At 43.9% G+C, this 19,051-nt stretch overlaps 1 protein-coding gene across 7 annotated transcripts in view; it reads right to left on the bottom strand.

Moving 5' to 3' along the window:
* LOC129712929 (PH and SEC7 domain-containing protein 1-like) overlaps positions 1-19,051 on the bottom strand; it is a 132,824-nt gene that overhangs the window by 11,617 nt on the left and 102,156 nt on the right. For 6 of the 7 annotated variants that reach the window (XM_055661706.1, XM_055661707.1, XM_055661708.1 and 3 more), the window contains one exon: positions 10,064-10,107. In XM_055661706.1, the coding sequence (XP_055517681.1) occupies positions 10,064-10,107 (44 nt within the window). Of the gene's footprint in view, positions 1-10,063; positions 10,108-15,118; positions 15,690-19,051 lie in introns of those variants that run through there. The other variant, XM_055661712.1, reaches the window with a different exon arrangement.

Below are 19,051 nucleotides of genomic sequence, written 5' to 3'. Positions count from 1 at the left end.
AATCCTGATCTTGGCTGCTGCCTATGTGGAGTTTGCACTTTCTCCCTGTGACCGTGTAGGTAGGTTTCCTCCAGGTGCCAAAGGAGTGGCTTTCCTCCCCACATCCCAAAGACATGCGGGATTGAAGGTTAATCAGCCAGTGTAACTTGCCCCTTGTGTGTACGGAATGGATACAAATGTGGGATAACAAAGAACTAATGAGTTATCATTTGCTGCCGTGGACACGGAGGGCCAAAGATCTAGTTTCCATGAACGTAAAAAGTTGGTAAAAAGAAGTCATATAAAACACTTGCCCTCACAGTAATAAGCATGGATTACAAGATCAGGAAATGTGCACACAACAGTCCAGCTAGTGAAGGTAACGACACAAGAGGATGCAAAGGAGCTTTATAAAGTTGTAGCCAGGATTGATAAATCTTAGAGGAGGAGGAATCCAGATGGCTGATGCTGCTTCCTTTGGAACATGGAGATGTATAAAATTAAATGATACCTGGATATCGTGAATCAAAAGAGCCTATGTTCTCCAACAGAGAAGTCAATAACTAGGTAACAGAGACTGGAGTTAATTGATAGGATTAGAAGAGAATTCAGGACAATCAAAATCATGCAGGTAATGACGGAAGTCTGAAACTCACTGGCAAAAAGGGTTTTGGAAGCAGAAATGCTTTCCATCTTCATAAACTATTAAAGGGTTAAAATGTACAGGACAGTACATTGAGAACGTGTTAACTTAAAGGGCTTTTGCTAACAAGGACATGAGTGGTGTCGTTCAGCACCATGTTTTGGATGGGATGTCTAGAAGCAGCGTCTCAAAATAAGGAGTTGGCCGTTGTGGAAGAAATGTCTTCACTCAAAAGGGTGTGAATCTTTGGATTTCTCTTCCCGAGAGTTTTGTGTTGAGTCTGTTGCCGAGTATAGTTGAGACGTACGTCAATGTAATTTAACATATTAAAGTAAATGACGGCCAGGAGGTTAATGCAGGGGCTTGGGAGGTATTAAGTGGCAGAGCAAATATGTGGGTGTGAGTGGCCCTTAATTCTAATTTCATTATTGATTGAATTGAATTGAATTGGAAGATACAGGATGGAATCAGGCCCTTCAAGTACAAGCCAAGTTTATGCTAACCATTGATCACTTGTTCACGCTAGTTCGATGTTATCCCAATTTCTCATCAACTCACTACATACTCGGGGAAATTTACAGAGGCCAATTAACCTACAAACTTGCACGTCTTCGAGACTGGGGACGAAACCAGAGCACCCGAAGGAAATCCACCTGGTCATGGGGAGAAAGTGCAAACTTCACAGTCAGTACCCGAGGTCAGGATCGAATCTGGGTCACTGGCACTGAGAGGCAGTAATTCCACCAGTTGCACCACTGTGGTGCCCAATGGGACAGGTTCGCCCATATTAATAGAAGCAAGGAATATGTAACTTAAGCAAGAAGGTGGTGCTGGGGTAAAAGATTGGCCATGATCCTGTTGAATGATGGTGCAGACACAAGAAACCAGATGGGCTTTTTTTTTGTAAGTGTTACTCTAACATCTGGGTGTATGGATGAAAAAGGGAATGAGACATCCTGCAAGCAGCAGAATCATCATTACCCTCGACCACATCACTTCCAATGCTCACGTTCACAAGATTGGCAGCAGACACACCACTACAAGTTACCTACACACATTGCAATTTGGCCACAAAATACCGTGTTCTCTATCATTTTGCCCATTTGCCAATATCTCAGCCTTTTCTCACCTTGCTTAGCATCGGACAAACAATGGCCTTGAATGCAGATGGCCATATGAGTTTTGAAACCAAGAGCGGAGGTCTAGTTTGGCTTTCCTGGACAAACCATGTGGACCCACCACAGTGTGCAGTCCCACTGGTCCACACAAGAATTTGTTCTTCCTTACTTCTGGCTGAGTACCTTTGCAGAGAGCTCACAGCTGCAATGAGCCTTCGCAGTAGTTAATGAGGGGTGGGGAAAGAACAGGTGCTGACAAAAACATCAATGCAATTAACCGTAAGCAGCTAAAATATGAAAATATAATTTAAAAGATTAGCTTTCTGAACGTTTGCAATGCATGCATTTGTCCCTCGATTTCCAACAAAGCTTACATCAATCTAGCTTGATTCACTTCCTAATTAACTTGTATATAAATGGGGACATGGCCTGATATTTTGATTTCAATAATTGTAATGCCTCTCCTTCTGTAATTAAAAACTTAATGGTACGGTGGAAAAGAGTTGCCACCGTGATCATCTTCTTCTCAGTCTGCCCCTTGGCCAAGGATGATGTGCTCTCATTCAGGGTCTGTGGGTTATGGAACGGCTGATGGGCAGACTCTTCTCCAGGTGAGGCAGGTCATGCTTGATGGTGTGGATTTGGTCCAGTAGCTGGCCCACCTCACCATTATCAACAACGGACTTCTGCTTGCTCCTGTCAAAGACTCCAGGTTCTTAGTGTCACCCTGAGCACCAATTTGAGAATGGCAGAGATTCACATAAATCTCTGGGGATGTTATACTTTCTCACGGAGGCTTTGGGGAATATCCTTTGATCCATTTTCGATGTCCTCCAGATTGTATCCCCCATGAGGGAATAATGTTTTGAGAGGCTGGTTGGGGGAAGAAGTGAATGATGTGACTACTCCAACAGAGGTGGCTGAGATCTATACTGGCATGCTGGCCGAGCTGAGATCACTGATTTGGTACGTGTCCTACCAGTAGATTTGGAGGAACTTATGGGGACTGGATTGCTGTTAAGTCTCCAGTGGTTTGAGATATTCTACCCTCAATAGGTATGTTACCAAACCCTAGAAGGCACGCAAACTCCACACAGACAGCACCGGAGGATATATATTCATCCAGATCGAACCAGGATATCTAGCACTGTGATATCTAGCAACAGCACTAGCACCTGCCTCACGATGCCAAAAACAACATTTTGTCTGTAGGGGCACTCTGACAGCAAGTCTTGGAGGTGAGTTTGAACCCTCGGCCTTTTAACACGGAGGTGGAAGTGTTAGCATTGAGCCAAAACTTGTAACCAACAATCAGTCACTGTAAACATTTGGCAATGTGGTTTACAAAACCCAACCAAGTCCTTCTCCAGGGTGTTAGCTAGGTCTCTCTGAAACGTCATACATTTCAGTACGGGACAACATAAATAACAGCAACTCCCATCAAGGGCCATGATAGTTCCCAAGACAGAAGGATAGGAATCAGGGGAAAATCTGATACAATTCCAAAACAACCCAAGCAAAAATCGTGGAACAAACAAGTTCCATCCAGTACATAGATAGGCACCCACACCACTATGTCACCCATCAACACAAGACTCCAGAGCATTGCTCATTAGATGAAGTACTAATTATAACCTCAATTTCAACCACACTAGAGGTTATCAGGTTACCTAATACTGAATACAGTCATTAGAGCCCATCGCTTGGGATCTGCAATCTATAAACAGTAGCGCAGAGTACAAAAGCAAAGTTGTTACACCGAGCACTGGAACATCGCAAGCTGCAACTAAGGTATAGCGTCTGGTTCCGTCACTGCTCTTTAGGGAGGATATGAAGGCCCAAAAAATGGTTGTGTAAATAACAAAGGGTCCCAGGATGAAGGAGTTGAAGTGACCCATATGACATGGCAAAAGTGCAATCGTTCTCCTTACAAAGAGGTTAAGAATAATTCCATAGAGTGGTCAGACATGACAAAGTAGATCAACTATTTTCACTATCTGAGATGAGCTATGAACCAAGGGCACAAAGTCACAGATAAAGGCCAACGCAGTAGGATTATACCAAAATGCTGGTGTCTCAGCGGGATAGGCAGCATCTCTGGAGAGAAGGAATGAGTGACGTTTCGGGTCGAGATCTTTCTCAACCCGAAATGTCACCCATTCCTTCTCTCCAGAGATGCTGCCTGTCCCGCTGAGTTACTCCAGCATTTTGGGAGAAGGGTTGGAGCAGTGACAACAATTAATAAAAGCGCACGAGGAGTTTAATATCATCAATGAGAAAACTATTTCCATCAGCACATTGGGGATGAATGAGAGGGGAGGGGTGATAACTAGCAAACAACCCAGAGGAGAGATGAGGAATGATCATTTCACCAAGTACATTGCCGTGGCCTCTCAGTGCTGGAGACCCAGGTTTCATCCTGACTTTCAATGCTGTCTGTGTAGTGTTTGCAACTTCTCCCTGTGACCACATGAGTTTCTACTGTGTAGATCAGTGCATGTTCCTTTAACATAGTGACCTCACCACTATTAACCACTCCCCATTGTCTCTCGTTTAATTGTAAGGTCCCCACCTCCAGCCCGCTCTCTAGCTCCAGTGATGACCACGGACAGCTATTGCATAGTGTGTGTTAGTGATTGTAATAAACAATTAGTAAAAGACTCTGTGTAGGAATCAAGTCATTTTACATGGTGTCAGAAGTGGGATTCGAACCCACGCCTCCAGTCATTTTACATACTGGGGGCTCCGTTTTCTTCCCATACCCCCAAGACGTAGTATTATTGGCTACTGTAAATGTTCCCTAATGCAGGCAAATGTTCGAATCTGGGGGGTGAGTTCTGTTGTTATTTAATTTGTTGCCGTTCAAATGTAAATACCTGAAGGGTGCAAAGCTTAAAGGGAAATATGGAGGGGGGGGGGGGGCGTACGATTTTCTAGAAGGCGGTGAGTGCATGGAGCACCCTGCCGTCTGTGGTGGGGAAGTAGATACAATAGTGACATTTAAAGGGCCTGTCCCATTTGGCCGTCATTTGCGAGTCACACAGATGGCGAGCGAAGATTTTGTACGTCACAAAATTCTGCGACGCCGCGCGTCACTGCCTATTTCTTTGCACACCATGCGCACGTAACGACGTGCAACTGATGTTGCGTACATTACGCGCAAATGACAAGTGGGATGGGCCGTTAAAGAGTCATTTGGATAGGAACATAGATATGCAGGGGATGGAGGGATATGAATTACTGGCAGGCAGATAGAGTTGGTCTTGGCATTATGTTGGGCAAGGACAATGTGGGCTGAAGGGCTCCTGTGCTGCGCTGTTCAATGCTCTATGATGGTAATGCAACGTGAAGGTCAACTGAGAGAGCAAATTGCTGGCAGGAGAACCAGGGTCCAGGTGGCACCTCACAGCATTGGAGTAATTTCTGTCTTATTCTTATGTAAATGAGGAGCACAGACAGAAATTATATCAATTCTTTATCCATAATTCAAGGACAACAGAATTTGGTTGAGTAACTTATTGAAGGATAAACAGACATGCTGATGGCTGGTGCTCCAGCGGCATTTGTTATTCAGTAAAAAATTATTTTTCGGCATTAGTATTCACCCCTCAACACCCATCACAGCTTGCAGGTCCCGGTAACCTTGACAACGTGGGCTCCAGAATATCCTGGCAGGCCACGTTCCTGATAACTGGAGGTTTATTAAAATTTCAGAGGTTAAAACTGAAGTGCAGAGGTGTGAAAATGAATTGGATAATTACACTTGGGATTGTCGCATTGATGTTGATTGAGTGAAGTGGGAAGGTTTTATTATGCAGAGAACATTAAGGTGACTGAAGGGCCTGTCCCACTTGGGCGTGATTTACGTGTCGCGCAAAGATTTTGTGAGTCCCAAAATCCTGGGGCGTCTTCTTGTACTTGGAGCCAACATAATATTTGCCTTCTTAATTGCCAGTGTATCTGCACATTAACATTTAGCAATTCATGTGCAAGGACACACTGGTCTATTTAGTTGCTAAAGGAAAGTCTCTATACCTTGCAAGATGGATGTAAAACCTGTAGATACAATTATGTCCTCAGTCGCTCGTTCCGAATATGTGCTGGAACAGACATCTCCATTTTGGAGTTAAGAAGGAACTGCAGATGCTGGAAAATCGAAGGTACACAAAAATGTTGGCGAAACTCAGCGGGTGCAGCAGCATCTATGGAGCGAAGGAAATAGGCAACGTTTCGGGCCGAAATCCTTCTTCAGTCTGGAGTTCCTTCACTCCATAGATGCTGCTGCACCCGCTGAGTTTCTCCAGCATTTTTGTGTATCTCCATTTTGGTCACCATTCTTTTACAATTTGATCTATTATTATGGAACTAATTGTGTCTGAGGTTCAGTAGAAGTACCTTGGTCCAATACCTTCTTGTGTTTTAGCCATTGTTTCCTGACTTTGGGGATAATCATCCAGAGAAAACAAAAACTAGCAAATGTGAACTTTTAAAAAAAATGTGCCCTTTCAATCTTTAGTACTGTGATATCTGATTTGCACTAGACACAAGAGAGATTTGCTCTTATTTGGTCTAGAGATAAACCGAGTAATGTAACAATTGTCCCGAGTGTGCAAGGTAGTTCGGGGATCGCTGGTCGGTACGGACCCAGTGGGCCGAAGGGCCTGTTTCCATGCTGTATCTCTAAACTAAACACCCTGTGATTCTTGCACCCCTTACCCCAAAGCCCAGCACCACTCCACTCTCCTTGCCCGACTCCCAGATTTTTGAGCAAGAGAAGAAGAATAGAGCTTGCGTTTAACTGTTGCAAATTAGCATCTTCCACACAGCAGCTCATAGACCCTGCAGTGATTGATACAGCTCTCATTGAACCTATAACTGGAGCAGGGATCCGAGCTGAACTGCCCACCTCGCTGGGAACAGAATGAGCCTTAATTGTTCACATTGAAGTCATTGCCTTCAATCAATAGCCACACCTGACCTCAGCAGCAGCTGAAGCCAACAACAATATTTATGTTAGTGTCGAGGAAATGCCAGGTTCTTCTGCAGCACATTGACTTTTTAAAAGACTTGATTGTCCTCTGAGGGCACAGTGGCTGATACCCAGCAGTCTGAAGCATCGAATATTATGTGACACCTTCAGATGCTTGAGTGGAAACAGCTAGCCTACCACCAAACTTACACTAATGAGCTGCGACAAGTCTGCTGAATAACAAAAAGTGTTCACATTTTGTATTTATACAATTTGATTTTTTTATTTTGGGCTTCACCAGCAGTCCTGCGGTGGTTCTAATAAGACAGCTCACCTCCTTATTCAAGGGTGCTCTAGGATGGGCAATAACTAGGGCATCATAGCTGGTAAACCTGCTATATCATAGTGCCACAGACACAGGTCAGATCTTGACCTCGGCTGCTGTATGTATGGAGTTTACACACTTTTCCTGTGGATTTCTTTGCGTGGGCTTCCTCTAGGTGCTCCGGTTTCTTCCTACATGGGTTCGTAGGTTAATTGGCCTATGTCAAATAAAATGTCCCCATTGGATGAGGAAATGGGATAACAGATCGACAGTGAATGGGTGATCGATGATCTGCATCAACTCGGTGAGCAGAAGGGCCTGTCTCCAAGCTGTCTATCTTGAAACTAAACTAAATGCTGGCCTTGCCTGACTTGTCAAAGTACAAGATACATTTATTTGTCACATGTGCAGATTGGTACAGTGAAATGCGTGGTCGCCATACAGCCATATGAATAATAAACAGCACAGAACATGATCGTTTTTTACATAGACATCCCCACACAGCGGAATCAATTTCCCACGGGCGGCCCGATGCTCAGGCCCGCTCGCCGGGGTGATGGAAGTCCAATGTCGGGACTGGAGGATATCCTCAGCGGCTTGGACATCCGAGTTGGGCGCCTCCTACCGGAGTCCGCTGCTCCCGAAGTCCGCAGGCCGCGCTGGGCGGAGATGCAACGCTGGCGGCCCTCGGCAAAGTGCTCCAGGACTACACAATGTTGTTCAGTGCCGGCCGCGCTGGAAGTTCTCCAAACCACAGCTCCACGATGTTGGAGCAGCGGCCCAACGCTCCTGAGCTACAAACGGCGATCCAGGTAAGGCATCGCCCGCTCCACGGTGAATCCAGCGCTGCACCGCCGCTGAAGCTCTGGCACAGTCCCCGGAAGGAAAGGCCGCTCCAATCTAGGTGGTAGGCCGTGAGGAGGGGGGGGCGAGGACGCGACTCAGAAAATAGTCGCATCCTCGCCAGGAAGCGACTGGGAAACAGTTTCCCCCTTAAAGCCCTGTCCCACCGTACGAGTTCATTCAAGAGTTTTCCCCGAGTTTGCCCTGATTCATACTTGGAGATTTACGGTAAAGGCCACTCGTTGGTACTCGGGGCTCTCGTGGACATTTTTCAACATGTTGAAAAATCTTCACGAGTCTTCCCGAGCTTACCTGCCGTTAACGATTCTTCCCGAGTACCTGCCGTTAGCGTTACGCAACGCTAAGTGACGTCCCCGAGCTCCAACATACCCGCTACGTTCATTCTACGCGCTTACCACAAGTTTGATTTTTTTTTAAACTCGGGAGAGCTCTTGAATGAACTCGTACAGTGGGACAGGGCCGTTACCCTACCCCCCTCCCCTCCCCCACATAAAAAAGCTAAAGAATCCCCAAAAACAAACTTTAAAACTGACTAAAAATTAAAAAAAAGATTGAAAAACCAAACAGACTGCAGGCAGAGGCTGCCTTCAATGCAGCGTCCAGATCCCAATAAAAGAAAAAAGAAAACATAACAAAATGTTTCACCGGAATCTTTACTCAGAAAATGCTTCATTGCAAGGATTTCTTAACCATGGGCGAGTCAGCTCAAATTCTATCCTTCAGCACAATGTCTCTCCATGCTTCACAGCTAAAGGTTCGACATCACTCTCCACCAACTATCCCGTGAGAGATGCTATGGTGAATACATACCTTTCCACACACATCTAGATGTTGAGGGCAAGTAACATTATGTACGACATGGTTTGACTGCCTGAATCAATTTGCAAAGGCGGTAATGCATCTAATTAGTGTGCACATGCTAATTCAAAACTGTAATTTGAAACCAATAGCAAGAGTATAAGGGAGAGATACAATGCAATTAACAAGAACTATTTTCTCCAGAAAGCAAGCGGTGCGGATCACAAATTGACTGCGTCTTTCTGACAAACTCCAGCAAATAGTAATGAAGAGTGAAGGAAACGAATGCAACTGTTAGGAATATCAGGATGTAATTCAACTTGTATTGAATTTTTTAAAAGATACAAAGTGCTGGCGTAACTCAGCGGGTTAGGCAGTATCCCTGGAGAACATGGAAAGGTGAAGTTCTTTGGACTGATTTTTGTTACGGATAAAACTGGCTTGTGTTAAATAATTCATTTTAATGTCATTTCAGCAGTTGGGAGATGATCTCCTCGGTAGTATTTGCACAGGGGACCCAGACAGGCAGGGCACACAGTGTGTGAATAAGAAGTCCCATAGAGAATGGGAGTATTAGCTGAGGATGTGTCAGTGTTATCGGAGGTCCCTCGGACTTTGCAGGTATCTGAGGGGGGTCCCAGGGTATGTGTCAGTATTTGCCGGAAGTCATAGTAATGTACCAATATATACAAAATATCCATGCATTGTACATGGTGATTGGGATGTGTGGAGATGTGCAAAAAATCACAGAGGGTCTCAGGGTGTGTGATTTTAAAGTGGATCCTTGGGATTGTGATGGGGTTTACAGGGGGAACTGTCCATATCCACACGGGTTCTCTGGGAATGAATTATTCACTGCAGTTCTACAGGAACTTGTCAGCGTTCACAATGTATACAGACTGGATCGGATGCAACTTCACTGCACCAAAACAGACAATACATGCCAAATATATCAGAACAAGCTGCAGTTATATCTACAAATCACTTAATTGCTCGTAACAGTGAATTACTGACTTTAAAGGAAAATCTTACATGTGGATGATGTTGGAAAGCCCAGAATTAATTGCCTATTGTTAAATGTTCCCAAGAAAGTGGTGGCGAATTACCTTCCTGAATCACTGCCATCCACATGGTGTAGCTCCCAGTGACACTGTATGGATACCTCCAGTACATTGGCCCAATGTTAATGAATTGCTCATGTATCCCCTGCTCAGGAACGATATCGTATGTGTAGGATGTGGCTCTTTTATGTGTCTCCAATGCTTGTCTTCCAGTTGGTGAAAGTCGCTGGTTATCAAGATGGAGCTCTACCTTAACGAATCAATTTGCATAACATCAAGCAAGCAAGACAAATGTTTTATACTTACATTGTCCACTGTAATTTCTCATTTTTTATAGAACTGTACAAGACCTGCAGAGACACAAAGATGGATAAAGATCAGAATAAGAGTCATAATCAGCAACGAGGTTCTTACAAGAATAAAATTGTGCATTTTTTTTATCTGTTTGGCTAATTGTTCAGAGGTTGGAGTTCACTGCAAGAGCTGAGCTACTTAGGAGCACAATGTTGAGGAGGATCATGTCTTTGGACACATTGCCTTCTTAGAAAGGTGTTAAACTAGAGATATATCTAATGAACCAGTGTATATTTGGGAGCTGGCTTGCTGATTACTCCAATAAAATAAAAAAACCTATTGGACATTTATCATCCTATTTATCTTACAAACGGTAGTTACAGTGTGAAAACATGCCCTTCAGCCCAGCGAGTCCATGCCTAACATTGATCATCCATCTACACATGAGTTCCATGTTGGCCCACTTTCCCCATCCACTCCCAGCACACTTCACAGGCAATATACAAAGTCCAATCCACCTACAAATCTGCACGTCTTTGGGATGTAGGCGGAAATAGGATCGGCCAGAAGGAATCAATGTGGAATTTGCGGGAGAACATGCAAATTCCACACAGACAGTGCCCGAGGTCAGGATCGAACCTGGGACTCTGGTGCTGTGAGGCAGCAGCACTACCAATTGTACCATTGGCCGCCCAAAGTGGCGTTTATTTTGATTATCTATCTTTCATTGGTATATTTTGAAAAAGGAATATAATTTCCAACATTCTTTCTGAAGGCAAGTTTCCATGAAGAAGATCATTGCAGAGTTTGTATCATTTTATTCAATGATTCAATGGTACTTTATTATCTCATGTAACGAGGTTCAGTGAAATTTATTTCTGCATACAGTTCAGTACAAGTATCACTGTACATAGACACATCTTAGATAAGCATCTCATATACAGTACAAGAGTATAGTAATAGTATACTGAGACAGTATACGGAGTTGCCAGATTTGGCTCCATTCTCAAGTCCCAATTGTTGTAAGTGCAGGGTTCTTGACCCGACCATGAAGACATGTTGTCCTGTCGGCATTACAGGGTCAGCCTGGCTAAGCATAGCCGTCGTGCCTTCCGCCATTTCTTTTATATGTTCATATCTTGTGGACATTCTGCTAATGCCAGTGACATTTATTGAGCAAAACACTAAGTGTTGGAGGTACTTAGTGGGTCTGGCAGTACTGGGAAGCAAATGGACAGGCGATGCTTCGGGTTTAGACCCTTCTTCAGACTGATTCTGTGGGATCGCATCCCAAAATGTCACCCATCCATTCCCTCTGCCTGATCTGCTGAGTTATTCCCGCACTTTGTGTTTTGCTCAAGATTCCATCATCTGAGGCTCCTAGTGTCTCAAGTGACATTTATTGCTGATTCAGAATTGACATTGTGGGCCGAAGGGCCTGTTCTTGTGCTGTACTGTGTTGTGTTTTATGAACAACAAAGGTGAAATACAGTGCCCTCTATAATGTTTGGGACAAAGATCCATCATTTATTTATTTGCCTCTGTACTCCACAATTTGAGATTTGTAATAGAAAAAAAAAATCATGTGCATATTGTCAGATTTTAATAAAGGCCATTTTTATACATTTGGGTTTCATCATGTAGAAATTACAGCAGTGTTTATACATAGTCCCCCCCCCCCCATTTCAGGGCACCATAATGTTTGGAACACAGCAATGTCATGTAAATGAAAGTAGTCATGTTTAGTATTTTGTTGCATATCCTTTACATGCAATGACTGCTTGAAGTCTGTGATTCATGGACATCACCAGTTGTTGGGTGTCTTCTCTGGTGATGCTCTGCCAGGTCTGTATTGCAGCCATCTTTAGCTTATGCTTGTTTTGGAGGCTAGTCCCCGTCAGTTTTCTCTTCAGCATATATAAGGCATGCTCAATTGGGTTCAGATTGGGTGATTGACTTGGACACTCAAGAATTGACCATTTTTTAGCTTTGAAAAAACTCCTTTGATTGGGATCACTGTCTTGCTGTAGAATGAACCACCGGCCAATGAGTTTTGAGGCATTTGTTTGAACGAGAAGATAGGATGTGTCCATACACTTCAGAATTCATTTACGCTACTACCATCAGCAGTTGTACCATCAATGAAGATAAGTAAGCCAGTACCTTCAACAGCCAAACATGCACAGGCCATAACACCCCACCACCATGTTTCACAGATGAGGTGGTATACTTTGGATCTTGGGCAGTTCCTTCTCTCCTCCATACTTTGCTCTTGTCATCACTCTGATATAAGTTAATCTTCGTCTCATCTGTCCACAAGACCTTTTTCTAGAACTGTGGTTGCTTTTTTAAGTACGTCTTGGCAAACTGTAACCCAGTCATCCTATATTTTTGGCTAACCAGTGGTTTGCATCTTGCAGTGTAGCCTCTGTATTTCTGTTCATGACGTCTTCTGCGGACAGAGATCATTGACAAATCCACACCTGACTCCAGAAAGAGTGTTTCTGATCTGTCGGACATGTGTGTGGGGATTTTTCTTTATTATAGAGAGAATTCTTCTGTCATCAGCTGCGGAGGTTTTCCTTGGCCTGACAGTCCCTTTGCGATCAGTAAGCTCACCAGTGCTCTCTTTCTTCTTAATGATGTTCCAAACAGTTGATTTTGGTAAGCCTAAGATTTGGCTGATGTCTCTAACAGTTTTATTCTTGTTTCTCAGTCTCAAAATGGCTTCTTTGACTTTCATTGGCACAACTGTGGTCTCACGTTGATAAACAGCAATAAATGTTTCCAAATGTGATGGAAAGACTGGAGGAAAGACTAGGTGACGAGAGCTCTCTTATACCTGCATTAAGGAGGCAATTAAACACATCTGAGCAATTACAAATGCCTGTGAAACCATGTGTCCCAAACATTATGATGCCCTGAAATGGGGGGACAATGTATAAACACAGCTGTAATTTCTACATGGTGAAACCAAAATGTATAAAAATGGCCTTTAATAAAATCTGACAATGTGCACTTTAACCACATGTGATTTTTTTTCTATTTCAAATCTCAAATTGTGGAATATGGAGGCAAATAAATAAATGATGGGTTTTTGTCCCAAACATTATGGAGGGCACTGTAGCTCTGGGTCAGTGATCGCACTGGCCATGTTGGGTTAGGAGAGCAGATTTTCTTTGCTAATTCATCATTATTACAGATAGAAATTCTTGAATATGGATTTACAAACTTAAATCCAAATAAGCTGGGATCCACATTTAAAAGTCTCAGATTCAATGGTCTATCCCTTTGAAAACACATGCTATCATATGAGATAGACACAAAAAGCTGGAGTAACTCAGCGGGACACAGGCAGCATCCCTGGAGAGAAGGAATGGGTGACATTTCGGGTCGAGACCCTTCTTCAGACCCGAAACGTCACCCATTCCTTCTCTCCAGGGATGCTGCCTGTACCATTGAGTTACTCCAGTATTTTGTGCCTATCTTCGGTTTAAACCAGCATCTGCAGTTCCTTCCTACACATGCTATCATATTAGTTTTGACAAAAGATTTGCTGACCTGAAACATTAACTCACTCTGTCTTTCCATGTACACTGCCTGACCTGCAGAGCATTTCCAGGTTTTATTCCATGCATCACACCCCATCTGCACGGCTTTATGAAATCAATAGACAATGCTTCATTCAATGAGCATGCAAAATAACACGCACGTACTAAGTAATGAGCGCTTAATGTTACCACGGACATTGTCAATGGGATGAGGCTACATTTCATTGTCAAGTCTGCACTGACAACACTGCAGGAGTCATTCCATGATAGTCATGAGTTTGAACGGTCTCAACCATTTAACAGAGGCATCGATCACAGCACCTCAAGTATTTTTAGCATCAAAGAGCTGCAAACAACACTGTGCTGATATATGAAAGTGGAATGAACTTCTAGGTGATGGAACGCACCAAACACAAGGGATGCTGTGCACAAATAATTCGTGGCAAATCTCCATATCACCATGACTTAACCAACACTGGACCCCAGCGCCCAATAATCTGCCACTCCTGGACCTGAGTAGCGCCCAAATGTCACCATGTTATTCATCTAGATGCTGCCTGACCCGCTGAGTTACTCAAGCAATTTGTGTTGTGAGATGAACAAGCGCTGCTTGGAGATTAGATAAAGGCAACGCGTGGACTGGTAGCAGAATGACACAACCCAGCAGTGTGACTGCCTGCATGCCCGCGCCTCCATCGCCATATGTCCCACACACGTCGCCATCGTTCTCTTGTGTTGGGCGAGAGAAGGACATTAGTTCTCGCACGCCACAACATGAACCACTGCCACGACCAACAATATGTTTAATAGCTGCTGTGTGTAAGACGGGTGCAGTGAGTTGGAAGCCTGGAGTTCACAGTCACCAAGATACGTGTTGTGGTTCCTTGAGACTACACTACCTTATCAACCCCAGGGTTGGCAATGGCACTGTTATCTATCAATCGCTGGATCCTGCACTGCTGTTGCTGTTGCATGTACTGGTGCTCACGGGGGCAAATGAAATAAAATATTCAGTTGCAGCTTTGGGGGGAGGTTGCAACGGGGAAGAGGGGGGGTGCTGTATCCCAACTAGTGTCCGCTCCCGGCTCCTGACTCCCTAGCCCCTGCCCTTCCCAATAAATGCTGCATTGCAGCAAAGCAAAGTGATTCACCTTCTCCCCCACATCAACACCCCCAGCCCACGCTGCCCCCCTCCCCCCCCCCTCCCTCCAGGGGCGAGAGCCTGGGGAATGTTATCTCTGGCGCAAGGAAGCAGGCGCAAAAATCCGTCGGTCGGTTGACAACTCAAATCTGATTTTAGTTTTATATTTGCAGCCGAGAGACTTACAATTATTTACGCGGGGCAGCAATAAACGGCTGGCACGTTTGTACCCCCATTCCATCCCCTCCCCCCAAAACCAGACTTTGCAATCCACCAGGAGAAAGAAATATACACACACACACACACACAGAACGGATTTTTTCTTAAGCCTCCAGCGCTCCCTGCTTTCAGGCAGCATCTGCAAACACTGTTTACCTTCTGCTTGCCATGAATCTTGGCCATTCCCTGTGGTCCCAGCGACTTGGAGCGCTGCGGAGGTCGGTAGCGAAAGGTGTCAGCCCCATAGTAGTCGCGGTTGTAGCGGGCTCCTCCCGAGCGGAGCTGCAGACTGCCGCTTGTGTGCACACTGTTGAGCCCGATCATCTCTGCAAGTCTCTGCACCGAGCCGAGGTCTCTCTCTCTCTCTCTGTGTCTCTCTCTCTGGATATGCCTTCTAATCGCAGGCGGTGCGGTGTGATTCACACCCCTTTATCTCCCGTGGCAGTTGCCTCTGTGTGGGATTAGCATGTAGTGGCGGCGTTGGCCCCTTGCCCAACAACTGACTCCCTACCTCTGCAGAGAGAGGCAAGGGGAGTCAGTCACATCCCAAGGGAGGCTGTTAACTCCCACACGGCAGGGATTGTTTAGTCGGCACAGGGTGTTTGCATTGCCACAGGCAAGAAGTGTCAGCACTTAATTAGCACCCTGCCCAATGCTGTGAGCTTAATACAGAAACATCTGCCTTCGTACGTAGGTTGGAAATTTTAAGGGGGGAAAAAAAACATTTACAGGCAGATTTACAAGTGATGTGTTTTCTTTGGAACGAACACCCACACTCTAAGTGCCGAGTGTTCTACATTTAAAAGCCACCTCCAGCAACCTGTGCTCCTCCCCCCTCCCTCTCACAACCCCACCTCCAGAGTTACAACATCAAAAGGCATTTTTATTTAAACCCTATTAAGTAAATCCATATAATGCTCGAAACACATCAGGCCGGCCAGCATCTATGGGAGGAGAAACAATTAGGGTCCATGGTGTGGGACCCTTCGGCAGAACTGTTCATCTTTCCACAGACGCTGCCTGACCTGCAGAGTAGTTCCAGTAATTTCAGTTTTATTTTAGATTTCTAGCAATTAAATATATATATTTCCAGCTATTTCTGCTTTTATCACATGTTATTGTATCCATTCCCTCTCTCTCGAGATGCTGGCTGTCCCACTGAGTTACTCCAGCTTTTTGTACCTATCATTTTTTTAAAATCTTTTATTTAAAACCATTTTTAAGTTTTTTTTATAAATTTCTCATGGAGGGTTATCAAGTAAAGGTTTACCCAGCCAAAAGCCTTTGTTGCAAAGGCCAATGTTTGCAGGAGCATATTAAAGGGGCAGAGTCTGAAGAAGGCTTTTGGCCTGAAACGTTGCCTATTTCCTTCGCTCCATAGATGCTGCTGCACCCGCTGAGTTTCTCCAGCACTTGTCTACCTTCGATTTTCCAGCATCTGCAGTTCCTTCTGAAACAGAGGGAATGAATTCTGCAGGTGGTTGAAGGCAGGACCTTTACTTGGGGTTATTATATTCCTGGATGAGCAGGAGACTGGGGTCGGAGATGTTGAATTATACAGTCATTGAGGATAAGAAGAGAAGCAGGACCTCCAACCCTCCTAATCCAGGCAAATACTAAGCACCCATATACTTGAATCATTCACCATCTTGGACGTTATTGAGGTGGAAAAGAATAAGGCACCAAGGAGCGATGCAAGTGCAAAGTGTATTGAAAAACAAGGATGAGAATGTTGTATCAAGCCTGATTTAATGGGAAACAGTGTGGGTCAGAAACACAGCTGAGATGCAAGTAACACTGGCTAATGCTTGCAATTAATTCTCTATTATCTTCATAGTCCGTAACATGTTCTTTCGGTAGACTATGATCAAAGTATCCTTGAGAGAATACACTGTATACTGGACCAAGCCACTTCATGCTTTACTATTTGCAGTACGTATATTAAACCAGCCCACTGCAAGCTGAACCATGCACAATGCATATTAAACAAAGCGCCAAATACCAGACTATGCACAGTGCATATCAATCTGCCTCCTGTACACTGCACCATACGATGCATTTCAAACCCACATGCTCTATATACATACATAATACACCGTAATCCAAACTCACTGTGCACTAAACTCTGCACAGTATATATTAAACCAGCCCCATTACATACAGGATTATGCACAAGATAGACACAAAATTCTGAAGAAGGGTCACAGCCCGAAAGGTCACCCATGCTGCCTGTCTTGCTGAGTTACTCCAGCATTTTGTGTCTAACTTCGGATTAAACGAGCATCTGCAGTTTCTTACGATACAGGAATACGTACAATGTGTGTTGAACCGGAAAATTGCGTACAGAGTATACAGTAATCTTAGTACACACTATGCTGGGCTATGCAAATAGATTTAAACAAGTCCTCTGCACATTGAACTGAGGAACTCCATATGCTGGTTCATATAGCACATTTTAATCCAGCCCACTGTACATATTAATCCAAGAACACTAGACCAATCAGTGAATATTAATCCAGTATCATTCGATTCTGGGCCATATCGTACCTTCACAAAGTATATACAAGACAATGCAGTACATTTGAACCAATACTTTATATACTGGTCTTTACAGTTCATATTAAACTAAGCACACTATTTACTTGATTATGCAGTGCAAAATAATAGTATGTTGCACATTGGTCCACACAGTGTCTTCTGTATATCTAACTCCAAAGTGCATATTAAAACAAGAACTTGTCCCTGCATAGGGACTTATTCAACCAGAACATTGTATTCTGCACTATACAGCAAGTACTGAACCACATACACTGTACATTGCACAATGCAGTGGATACACAGTATACAGTATATAGTATAACAAACAATGCAGGATATTCTGTAGTAAACCAGGACAATATATAATAGATCACACAGTGCATATTAAACAAAGCACATTGTACAGTAGTCTATGCTATACATATTAAACATGTTGGACCATTAACAGCACATGATAAATTCCATACTGTACCTTGCATCTTACAGTGGATTTTAGACTAAGGGTGTAAACTGAATTACCTACACATTAAATTAGACCATGTTGTACGTATTAAACAACCTCAATGCTGCTTGTACCATTTGCTATCCGGTAAATGAAGGGCACAATACATTAGACAATGCGCAGTGTCCATTGCCCCAACACAATGCATACCGGACTATGTATGCACAATGCATTTGGAAATAGCATATAATAGATCGGAACATGCAGCAAGCACAATCTGGCACCATGTATATTGCACATAAACCAACACAGTATATGCTGGATCATAAACAATGCAAAGCTGGTGTATAAAACTAGACAAGGTACAGGCATAGGCTGATAAACAACAACAATGATTTGTACCACAAAATGACCACAATGATCACTTGAACAAGGGATAATCTAATCACCTATCCTTGATATTCAACGCTGTTACCATTATCGAATCATCATCAACAACATCCTGGGAGTCTCCCTGTCCAGAAACTGATCTGAATGAGCCAAATAAATACTGTGGCAACAAGAACAAGTCATTAGCTGGGTATCCTGTAGCAAATGGCTCCTCACCCTCTTGACTTGTTGCCTATTCACTATGTCCAACACATGTTAATAACAGTTAAAATATTCTCCTCTTGTCTAGTTGGGTGCAACATTTATGAAGAGTAACAACATCCATAACTGATTGATTGCCACCCCATCCAGCACCCTGAACAGTCATTCCCTCCCAACACTGGCACACTGTGGCTGCTCTGTGTATTACATACAACATGTTAAAACTGATACTTTTCCAGATGACTCCAACAGCACTTTCCTCAACCACTACCGACAAAAACAGATCAAGGGGAGTTGGGCCATAGCAGCACCACCCCTCAGAATTGCATAACATCTTCACTCGGAAATATAGTTTCATTCCTTCATCACTGATAAAGACAAGCACTGGAACTCACTGCCCAAAAGCACAGTGGGGGGCTCTGTATCAGAGAAGAACTGCAAAGGTTCCAGGAGGTGGATCTCCACTGCCTTCTCAAAGTAATCAAGATGGCCAATAAATGCTAACCTTATCAATAACG

Source organism: Leucoraja erinacea, chromosome 34 (genome assembly GCF_028641065.1).
Source record: "Leucoraja erinacea ecotype New England chromosome 34, Leri_hhj_1, whole genome shotgun sequence".
NCBI classification, from domain to species: Eukaryota; Metazoa; Chordata; class Chondrichthyes; order Rajiformes; family Rajidae; genus Leucoraja; species Leucoraja erinaceus.
The sequence above is the reverse complement of the archived record's forward strand: the minus strand, read 5'-3'. Positions and strand labels throughout refer to the sequence as shown.